This window comes from Urocitellus parryii, chromosome 1 (genome assembly GCF_045843805.1).
Source record: "Urocitellus parryii isolate mUroPar1 chromosome 1, mUroPar1.hap1, whole genome shotgun sequence".
Lineage (NCBI taxonomy): Eukaryota > Metazoa > Chordata > Mammalia > Rodentia > Sciuridae > Urocitellus > Urocitellus parryii.
Genome location: NC_135531.1, coordinates 266,508,594 through 266,519,429, shown reverse-complemented (window position 1 = coordinate 266,519,429; position 10,836 = coordinate 266,508,594). Strand labels below are relative to the sequence as shown.

The following is a 10,836-nucleotide window of genomic DNA, read 5'->3' as shown; positions in this document are numbered from 1 at the left end:
AGACATGCACCGTGCATTTAAGCCCCTCTTCCTCCACCCTCCCAACCCAGCCCAGAGCACCACCCCCACCCCCATCCCCTGACACTGCCCTCAGGCACATGGCTTTGCAGAGGCCAGAGGACCAGGGTGAAGGGCGCTGTAGTCTGCCCTGTAGACAAGGACAGGAACCTTAGATGAGTGGTTGGGAGGCGGAGTGATGAGGGAGAAGATGGCCTCCTTCGTGTAGACATGCAGGAGAGTGGTCCATGGGACCCCAGCAGTAGGAGAGGAAGTGGGGCCAGCCCTAGAGAAGCCCTACCAATCAGAAATCTAAGGCAAGGGTCCCAATGTCCCCTCCAAGCCTACCGCCTCACACACACACATACATGGGTGACACACTCACAACCCTGAGCACACCCCAGTGGGGCTCACACCCCGAGTCCCCCAGGAATCCCTTGGGAGCTTGGGAGGGGACTTTCCCCTCAGGCCAGGCTTAGCCTGAGATAGATCTTCCTTCTAGTGGCCAGGCCAGTCCTCTCCAGGGAGGCGAGAGGGACAGCCGAAGGCCGTGGGGCCAGGCGGCCTGGGTGGTGGTCTGGCAAGCCTCCCCAAGCTGGCAGAGCTGGTGACTGCAGAGTCTAGACAAGTAGAGATACAGCTATACTCGCACTGGGGGTCCTGAGCAGGCTGTCAGTGGTCCGCGGGACCCATACTCATAGTCGGCATCCGTAGGTGAGGCCATGAAGGAGCTCAGGGAGCTCCCAGTCTGCCGGTCCCGGAAGCTCTGGATGTAGCTCTGTGGGGGAATATACACAGGGGTGAGAGTCCTGATGGAGACGCTTGTCTTGAAATCACTTCTCTCTGTCCTTCCACAAGCCTTATACTCCCCTAGACTGCCCATACCCAGAGTGTCCAGCCCTGAAAACCCACCACATATCACTTAAAATCCACATTTAGGACCTTTCTCCTGGCACCAGAGCTGTATCCATCCCACCCTTGGTTCAGGGGTTCTATTGGACAAACACCAGACCTTCAAGACAGTGACCAGCCCTGGGGAATCATACTTAGACAGAGTCTACACATTCCCTTCTCCTCCATTCAGACTGGAGGGGCTCAAGGTGCTCACCGGGGAAAGGACATCTCCATTGAAACGTTTGATGGGCACTGGCCTGCGTCGATAAGCAGGGTCAGGGGGCCCAGGCCTTGGAGGAGCCCGGGGACCTCTGGGGGGAGCCCGAGGGGGTCTCTTCTTCCTCCGCTTCTCCTTGCGCTCTTCCTGCTGCCGAATTCGCATCAGCTGCACACGCCTTCGCTGCCGGCTGATGACCACTGTGGAGGTATGGGCAGAGCAGGGTCTCAGAGCCCACATGCCTCTTCTCCAAGCCCTCCCCTTTCTTCCCACCTGAGGTTTCAGTCTTTCAGATTCTCCTTATCTGTTATTTCCTACCACTACCCTGTCACTTCCTTTCCTTGTCACCCCCTCCAGATAGGACTTCCTGCAGTTACTTTCTTCCAATGGTCTTTATGTAAGATTCTTAGACTTCTAGGTACACCCTTCATGGCTGCTGTCCCTCTCCCAATCCTGAGCCACAGGTGACTCTCCCAGGCCAGACACTACCATCTTTCAACTAGACAGCCATGCTGCTTTCTCACTAAGGCTTGTCTCCTTCCAGGGCTTTCTACACTTAGCAGCAGAACAAGCATCTTGAACACTAAGTTACATTATATTCTTCCTCACTTTAAACCCTCCAATAGGAACTCACTGCCCTTCTAATAAAATCCAGAGTTCTCCTCATAGCCCAGAAGACCCACATCATCAGCCCAACTCCAAAACCTCACCTTCCACACTCCAGCCCTCTTGCTCAAATACACCCAGCTTGTTCCTTCTCAGGCCCCTGCCCTTGTTGTTCCCACTTCTCTAGCTCCTGGCATGGCTTGCCCCTTATACTTTAGGTTTCTCCTTACATGTCACCTCTTCTAAATAGCCTTTTCTGGCCACCTTAACTATAATCACTTCTTGTGTATCTCCTTCATATCACTCTGTACAACCAGAATTATCTTGTTGGTCTGCTTGTTTATTATCTCTCACCTGCCCTGGATTACACAGGTAAGGGCAGGAAACTTTTCTTTTTTCTTTTTCTTTTCTTTTCTTTCTTTTTTTTTTTTTGTTGTTGTTTTGTGATGCTGGGGATCAAACCCAGCGTCTTTGTAGTTGGGCAAGCACTCTTATCACTGAGCTATACCCCATCCCTCCTTTCTCTTTTACCTCTGCTATATTCTCCAGTACCTAGAATGGGGCTGACACAGAACCAATGCTCCATACATTGTTGTGGAATGAATAGTGGCTCATGGTCCCATCCTCCCAGACCCTGAGCTGGGAGCTCTGTAACCCCATTGAGGCCTTGTCCACAGTCCCTCAGCCCCCCACCCAACCCAAGCAGTCCCCTCTTCCCAGGCCCACCCTGGCCTCTGCCCTCTCACCTTCAGTGTGGGAGTCCCCCTCTGCCGTCACCCGCCACTGCACCAGAACGCCCATCAGGCTGAGCAGGGGCCAGAGTGCCAGCAAGGCCCAGCTCCGCCAGCAGAGGGGAGGCACCGGTGTGGCCCGCAGTCTTTCCACCACGTAGCGCCCCAGCAGCAGTAGCTCAGCAAAGTAGTCAGCAGCCGTGGCGATGAGTGCAGCACCAGTCACTGCGGTGGCCAAGGTGGTGAGTGGGCGGGGCCAGCGCAGCGTGAGCAGGGCACAGAGCAGGCCTCCCCCTAGCAGTAGCCCCAGTGGGCCCCACACTGAGCCAGGCTGGTAGTAGGGTGCAGAGCCCAGCAGGGCGGCAGCGGCGAGCAGCAGACCGAGCAGCAGCCCCACCAGGAAGAGGCCTACACTGCGCACCAGCATGGCCACCAGCCCGCAGAGCAGCCCAATGCCCAGTGCAATGCCTGCACTCGCCCCAGCACTCAGTTGTGTCTCCAGCACCCGCTCTCGGTAGCACAGCAGGAAGATGACCACTGAGCCAAACAGCAGCCCAGTGAGGAAGAGTACTGCCTTGAAGCAGCGGTAACCTAGAGGGGAACAGAGGCCAGTGAGGGGCCAAAACGAGTCACTGAGCTAGAGGAGGAATTCAGAGGGGTCAGGGACGTGGGAGCACAGTAGAATCGGTGATAAGGACACTAAGATCAGAGAATTGGGAATTACTGGGGTCATGAGGGCATCAGTGATGGAGTCATAGATCATTGACGTCATGAGTGAATTAGTAATGGGACATTGTAGTATTTGGGATCATACGGCTTAGAGAAATAAGTCATTGGGGCCACAAGGGGATCAGCAATAGAGTCACTGGGGTCTTTGGAGAGGAATTGTTCAAAGATGAGTAATACAGGAATCAGAACATGAGAGATGGGATCACACTGCTTCAGAAAGGTGAGATCTTTGAAGGGTCACAGGGCTTCAGAGACAAAGCATCATTGGAAGGTGACAAAGAGGACAGAGGTAGGTTATTTGGAGAGGAGTTCCAAAAGATAAGATCTTTGTAGGTCCCTGGGGTGGGAGTGGGGGTCAGGGGGATTGACAGAACTGTAATCATTGGGACTATTAAAGGGTTTCTGAGAGATAGGAACACTGAGACCAGACAAATGGGATCACTGAGATCACAGTGTGGGGAGGGGTGATCCACTAATGGGGATACAGGGATCAGAGAGAGAGGAATAACCAGGGATCAGATCTAAGAGTCATTGAGGGACTCAGAATGATGCAAGGTAATGAGACAGCTGGGAAGATGGTCATTAGGGCTTTTAATGGGTAGTAGGAAATCAAAGAGGAGTACAGGGTGAAATAACAATTGTGGGGTTTCAGAAGAAAAGGAGGTTATAGGGCCATTAAGCCCATTAGCAGTACCTGAAAGAGTGAGGGAGGTGTAGATCCTGAACAGGTGGGAAGATGGAAGTCATAGATGGGGGTCAAGGAAGTCAAGGAGACCCATAGAGAACAATAATAAAGAAGAGATTCAGTTCCAACAATGAGAGTAGGTATCAGAGTTCAGAAGGTTCTGGGGTCAGAGAGAGGAGTAGGGCTTAGACAAGGTCTCAGAGTCTAGGAAGAGAAGTAGGACATCAGGGCAACCCAGGAAAAGGAACATGAGGCCACACTGAGCACCTCGCAGAGGGAGTGGGTGTGGATAGTGGAAGGGGTGAGTTGATAACAGACTTTTTGGAGGCCCAGAACATGTTCTGAACCTTTGTGGGGAGTATTTCCTCCTGTAGTTATTCAGCCCAGGGTTTGGAGGGGAGAAGGGGAGGGGCCATCTGATTCCCACTCCATCTGTCTACCCATATTAGAGGCTGCAGAGAGAAGTCTTGCCACACCTCTGCCTAAACCTACCAGCCTCCTTTGTGCCCACTGGTTCCAGTAACTTATAATCATCCTTCCTGAGGCTTTCTTGGGGTCCCTACCTGCTTTTCTTTTTTGAAATCCTGTAATTATTGCTGTAGAACCACCAGACACTTACTCTAGGCTGCCACTAGCCCATGTGACAACTTTGTGAAAATTAGAAAAAGGTGTCCTGTTCTCTAGGAAGGGAGCTTTGTGCCAATGCCTCAAGTTTGGCAAGTGGAGCATGAGCTGGATTTCAGCCCCTTTTGCCTACTCAACTGAGCTCCCTTTTGCAATACCCAACCTATACAACTTTTCACAGCATTCCTGATTACTGGAGCCTGCCTTGTAGGCGATCTCCATGTGTGTGACTACCATCCAGCCCACTCTAATATGTATCACAAGTGTGACTATTCTAGGAGTCTCTCCCCCATCATGCAATATGCCCTGTTGTAAGGGACCATGTTTAATCACCTTGCTAAGTGTTTTCTGTGCCTCCCTAGTATATGACCCAAACTCCTCTCCACTACAATAGCTATTTATTAGGTGCCTACTAGTTCTTTTAACAAGTCTATGTGAGACAAATACCATCGTTCCCTTTGTTACAGAGAAAACTGAGGCTCAGACAAGGCATTACAATTAGTACACAGCCAGGTTCAAAGTCAAGCATGCCTTATTCAAAAACCGGTGTTCCCTAGAATCTAGAGTCTAGATGATCTATAAACATGTGTGAAATGAAAGGAGGGATTCTGGAGAAGATTTGAGAAGCCACAGGAAAAGAACTGGGGGAAGCAGTGGGGAACCCAGGTGAGGAATGAGAGGGATCTCACCAAAGAAGCAGTAGACGACTCCAAACAAACAGCACATGATGCAGACGAGGGCCGGCAGTGCCTGGTATCTGCGCTCCAGGGGCTGTTCACAAGGTGCACCCCAGAAGACATCATCTGGCTCAGGGGGCAGCAGCTGGAATCGTAGTGTCTCCACAGTGCCCGGCATAGTGCTGGGAATGGAAGGGGGTCCCTCCCAGATCAACCTGACAGATAGGAAGTTGAGGTCAAGGAAGAGTCCTGGGTACTCCTAGGATGAGGGTGGGAGTGGGAGAACTCAGCAAGGACAAGGTGGACAAAGGAATGGTGCCCATTTCATGCAGCTCGGGAAGCATCCTGGAGTGGGGAGCAAAGACAAAGGGAAACAAAAGTGCCTGACTAGAGGAGGCTGGGATGAAATTAAAAGTGGGACTGGGGAGTGGGTATGAGGGCAGTTTGCAGTCGGTGAGGAGGCAGCCAGGAGACCCGTTTGTGGGAGGCTAAATCTGGGATTGTCCAAGATCTACCTGGGCTGGAGGCGACCTGGGCTTCTGAGCGAAAGAGGCTGTGCAGGGGCCGGAGGGGCCGGGGTTGCGTGGTGCCAGAGGATCCAACTGACTGGGGTCTAGGGAAAGTCCGGCGTGCGGGGAAGGGGGCTGCTGGGCCGGAGACACCGGTCTCTGCGCGGCGGCGTCGCCGCTCCACCTCCAACACCGGCTGGCACTCCAGTCCCGCCGCGTTCAGGGACTCAGGCCGGACCCGGGGACAGAGAAAAGAACAGGAGTAGGGGCTCGGGCTGCCCCAGAGCCGCGGCCCCATGCCCTGAGCCCGCCCGCGGCCTTTGGTGCTGATGGACAGCTCCGGCCCTCTACTCCTGACGTCACTCAGGGCGCACCATCCAAGCAGGGGCGGGCTGCTTCTGACGTCACCCGGGACGCACCAACCACGCCAGGGGGAGATAGGGGACTCCGCCCCCGGCGTCTCCCTCTCCGGCATTGAGGAGGGGGCACTTCCGGGGGTCCTTCCCCTTTAACCTCCCCCTTCTCCTCCCTCTCCGGTAGCTGAAGCCTGAGACCCCACCCCGGGGGCGGGGCCCTCGCAGTGACACGTCGGACAGCGGCTGCAGCGGCCGGAGCTCCCGCGCCAAGCGCAACTGGAGGGAGATTGAAGCATTGCGCTGGAGATTCGGCTCGGGCCGCTGGCTCTGCCCGGCGGGGAGGGAGCGGGCCCGCCCGCTGGGCCCGGGCCCTCCGGATCCGCCCCCTCCCCGGTACCGCCCCCTTGGAGCCTCCTGGGGCTGCTCTGGGGCTGCGCCGGGGCCGGGGGCCCGCGGTCCGGGCGCCATGCGGGCATCGCTGCTGCTGTCGGTGCTGCGGCCCGCTGGGCCCGTGGCTGTGGGCATTTCCCTGGGATTCACCCTGAGCCTGCTCAGCGTCACCTGGGTGGAGGAGCCGTGCGGCCCAGGGCCGCCGCAACCCGGAGACTCTGAGCTGCCGCCTCACGGCAACACCAACGCGGCTCGCCGACCCAACTCAGTGCAGCCGGGAGCAGAGCGCGAGAGGCCCGGGGCCGGCGCAGAGAACTGGGAGCCCCGTGTCTTGCCCTACCACCCGGCACAGCCCGGCCAGGCCGCCAAGAAGGCCGTCAGGTAGTGATCAGCCCTGCCTGCCCCACCCCCGGGCACCGGCCTGGAAGCGCGCGCGGGGGAGGCCGCCGGAGGCCGGGTCAGGCTCCGGAAGGAAGGGGCTGGCCGGCCAGGAAGTCTTTGGGCCCAGATAACTTCCGATGGCCCTGCTTTCCTGGAACCCTGGGGCCGGTTTGAGGTCCTCTCTGGGCCCCAGCCCGATGTGAGCTGAACTTACCCGCTCCTGTCCTAAGCTGGCTCCACGCAATGGTCCCCCAAATGACCTCTTAGCTCCTCGGCTGGGCTATTGGGGTTGGATAAATCACTAATATATAGGATGAGTGTATAAAGAGAGGGAAAGAGAAAAAAAATTAGATTTACCTGTATCTTATTCCTGATGGGTTACAAGGACCATCTTGGGGTGAGATGGGGAGCGAGGAATGTACTCATTAATGTCCTTGCTTGTGGGTTGAAATCATTTCTCCTGAGTAACACTGGGCTCAAATTCCAATTCTGCAATTTACCTTCTGCCTTACAAAGGTGCATTACTGTCCTAGTTTGCCCTTACCCAGAACACACTCTATACACCCCTGTGCCACATATTCCTTTACATCATTCATGTGATGTGCTTGTGATATTACAAAGTATTATATAGAAATAAGTATATACATGGTGTGTCAAGCATTTGGCTAAGTGCTTTAAATGGCAGCTATCCCTTTACATCCCCTTTTAAAGAGGGTTAAGGTTAAATAGCGTGCTCCAGGACCAAACTGCTAAGTAGTAAAATCAGGAATCGAGAGCCACGATATATCTCTTATATCTGCATGGATATTGCCATTCCCAAATGCAAAGTATAGTGGGTAAGACGTGTTTCACTTAGAAAGATGTGCTATTCTTATCCTATTCATAGGCGATGGAACAGGCCCAAAGAAGGTATGGTCTGCTGGAGCCTGTGTATGCCCTGGTGTCTTTTTCTATAATCCTGTACTGTCTCTTCCCCCAGGACCCGCTACATCAGCACGGAATTGGGCATCAGGCAGAGGCTGCTTGTGGCGGTGCTGACCTCACAGGCCACATTGCCCACTCTGGGCGTGGCTGTGAACCGCACACTGGGACACCGGCTAGAGCGTGTGGTGTTCTTGACTGGGTCACGGGGCCGCCGGACACCCACTGGCATGGCTGTGGTGACGCTAGGCGAGGAGCGGCCCATCGGGCACCTGCACCTGGCACTACGCCACCTGCTGGAGCAGCACGGAGACGACTTTGACTGGTTCTTCCTAGTGCCTGACACCACCTACACTGAGGCGCATGGACTGACTCGCCTAACTGGCAGCCTCAGCCTGGCCTCCGCTACCCACCTCTATCTCGGCCGACCCCAGGATTTCATCGGTGGAGAGCCCGTCCCCGGCCGCTACTGCCACGGTGGCTTTGGGGTGCTGCTGTCCCGCACACTACTACAGCAGCTGCGCCCCCACCTGGAAGGCTGCCGCAATGACATAGTCAGTGCACGCCCAGACGAGTGGCTGGGACGTTGCATCCTGGATGCTACTGGAGTGGGCTGCACAGGCGACCACGAGGTGGGAAGATAAGCTTGTACACTTCCCACTGAGAGGCAAAAGTGTGGTGGTGATACAGGCTTTGGTGTTCATGCCAATTCTGTCATTTTCTGTCCTTGTGACTCTGGGTACATAACTAAATCTGAGTGTCAGTATTCTCATACATGCCAATGGAAATAATTATTGCCCAGGATTGTTATAAGGATTAAAGAAAATAAGGCAACCTTTCACACAGTAGGTGTTCAATGTTAGTTATTTTATTTGAACCCCTGGGCAGCTCTGACATGGTTGTATGTCCAGTTCACAGGTGAGCTGGCAGAGGCCAAGGTCACTCAAGCTCAGTGGGTCACAGTATACTCCAACCCACAGAAATCTGACTCCAAGCCTACAGTTGGTTGTAAGATGAGGAGATGAGACACTCTGAGACAAGGGTGAAGATAATTCATTATTCTTCCTTTCCTTAGAGGGTACACTATAGCTATCTGGAGCTGAGCTCTGGGGAGCCTGTGCAGGAGGGAGACCCTCGCTTCCGAAGTGCCCTGACAGCCCACCCTGTGCATGACCCTGTGCACATGTACCAGCTGCACAAGGCCTTTGCTCGAGCTGAGCTGGAACGCACGTACCAGGAGATCCAGGAGTTGCAGGTATGGTCTGGGTTTGGAGGTGTGGGGGAAGGGTGTGGGACAAACAAGGCCTAAAGTCTCAGATCCCAGGGAATATAAAATTAGAGCCCGAATCACAGAACAAGCTTGTTTCCCAGTCCTTGTCTGTTTCCACATTCTCAGAGGAGCCTCCAGAACCCCTCCCCACCTTGTAACTGTTAGGCTGCAGAAAGAATATGTGCGGGCCCTGGATGGGCAGAGTTGTGTAGAGGACTGGGGGTCCAGCCTGAGTGGCATCTGCCACCTACCCAGCCCCCCTACTGTGTGCTGGTGCTAGGGTCTCTGCCTTGCTCATGGCCTGTTTCTCTGGCTCAGTGGGAGATCCAGAACACCAGCCGTCTGGCTGCTGATGGAGAGCGGGCGGCTGCCTGGCCTGTGGGCATCCCAGCACCATCCCGCCCCATGTCACGCTTTGAGGTCCTACGCTGGGACTACTTCACAGAGCAGCATGCCTTCTCCTGTGCTGATGGCTCACCCCGCTGCCCACTGCGTGGGGCTGACCGGGCTGATGTGGCTGACGTTCTGGGGGCAGCTCTGGAGGAGCTCAACCGCCGTTACCACCCAGCCCTACGCCTCCAGAAGCAGCAGCTGGTTAATGGTTACCGTCGCTTTGATCCGGCCAGGGGAATGGAGTACACACTGGACTTGCAGCTTGAGGCACTGACTCCCCAGGGTGGCCGCAGGCCCCTCACCCGCAGGGTGCAGCTGCTCCGACCACTGAGCCGTGTGGAGATCTTGCCCGTGCCCTATGTCACTGAGGCCTCCCGTCTCACTGTGCTGCTGCCCCTGGCTGCGACCGAACGTGACCTGGCCCCTGGCTTCCTGGAGGCCTTTGCTACTGCAGCATTGGAGCCTGGAGATGCAGCAGCCCTGACGCTGCTGCTACTGTATGAACCACGACAGGCCCAGCGGGCAGCCCATGCAGATGTCTTTGCACCTGTCAAGGCCCACGTGGCAGAGCTGGAGCGGCGTTTCCCTGGTGCCCGGGTGCCCTGGCTCAGTGTGCAGACAGCCGCCCCCTCCCCACTACGCCTCATGGATCTGCTCTCCAAGAAGCACCCGCTGGACACACTGTTCCTGCTGGCCGGGCCAGACACAGTGCTCACACCTGACTTCCTGAACCGCTGCCGCATGCATGCCATCTCTGGCTGGCAGGCTTTCTTTCCCATGCACTTTCAGGCCTTCCACCCAGCTGTGGCTCCACCACAGGGGCCTGGGCCACCAGAATTGGGCCGTGACACAGGCCGCTTCGATCGCCAGGCAGCCAGCGAGGCCTGCTTCTACAACTCCGACTATGTGACCGCCCGAGGGAGGCTGGCGGCAGCCTCAGAGCAGGAGGAGGAGCTGCTGGAGAGCCTGGATGTGTATGAGCTCTTTCTGCGCTACTCCAGCCTGCACGTACTGCGTGCGGTGGAGCCAGCACTCCTGCAGCGCTACCGGGCCCAGTCCTGCAGTGCGCGGCTCAGCGAGGACCTATACCATCGCTGCCGCCAGAGCATGCTCGAGGGCCTCGGCTCGCGAACCCAGCTCGCCATGCTGCTCTTTGAACAGGAGCAGGGCAACAGTACCTGACCCCATCCATCATGGGCCCTTGCACCCTGGCGCGGCTGCACCCTGCCCTGCTCTTTCCCAACAACCCACAGCCACCTGCCAGCCTCGCTGGACAGGGCTGGCCAAAACCTCAGACCCCGGGGCAGCCTGCTGGTCCCCTGCTCTGGCTTTGTGGGACCCTGGGCTCAGGAAAACCCTGGGGGAGGCACCCCCAGAGTCACCCCTTCGTGCCCCAAGCCCAGTCTCCCCATGACGCTGCTGATTCAGGCTGTGGCCTCTGTGTATTTATGCCTGA

General features: G+C 56.0%; 2 protein-coding genes across 3 annotated transcripts; one reads left to right on the top strand and one right to left on the bottom strand.

Moving 5' to 3' along the window:
- Positions 1-637: 637 nt before the first annotated feature.
- On the bottom strand, positions 638-5,338 carry Tmem198 (transmembrane protein 198). 2 transcript variants are annotated; one of them, XM_026390437.2, is made up of 4 exons: positions 5,173-5,338; positions 2,461-3,036; positions 1,106-1,308; positions 638-775 (listed from the first exon to the last, which is right to left on the bottom strand). In XM_026390437.2, exons 1-4 carry the CDS (start codon positions 5,336-5,338, stop codon positions 638-640), a joined length of 1,083 nt encoding a protein of 360 aa, XP_026246222.2. The 2 variants fall into 2 exon arrangements, with proteins under 2 accessions (XP_026246222.2, XP_077655652.1); XM_077799526.1 differs by having other exon boundaries at positions 2,461-3,038; positions 5,243-5,286.
- Positions 5,339-6,242: 904 nt separating this feature from the next.
- Chpf (chondroitin polymerizing factor) lies at positions 6,243-10,657 on the top strand. The gene is made up of 4 exons (XM_026390401.2): positions 6,243-6,796; positions 7,776-8,349; positions 8,793-8,972; positions 9,306-10,657. Exons 1-4 carry the CDS (start codon positions 6,492-6,494, stop codon positions 10,560-10,562), a joined length of 2,316 nt encoding a protein of 771 aa, XP_026246186.2. The 5' UTR covers positions 6,243-6,491; the 3' UTR covers positions 10,563-10,657.
- The last annotated feature ends 179 nt before the right edge of the window (positions 10,658-10,836 follow it).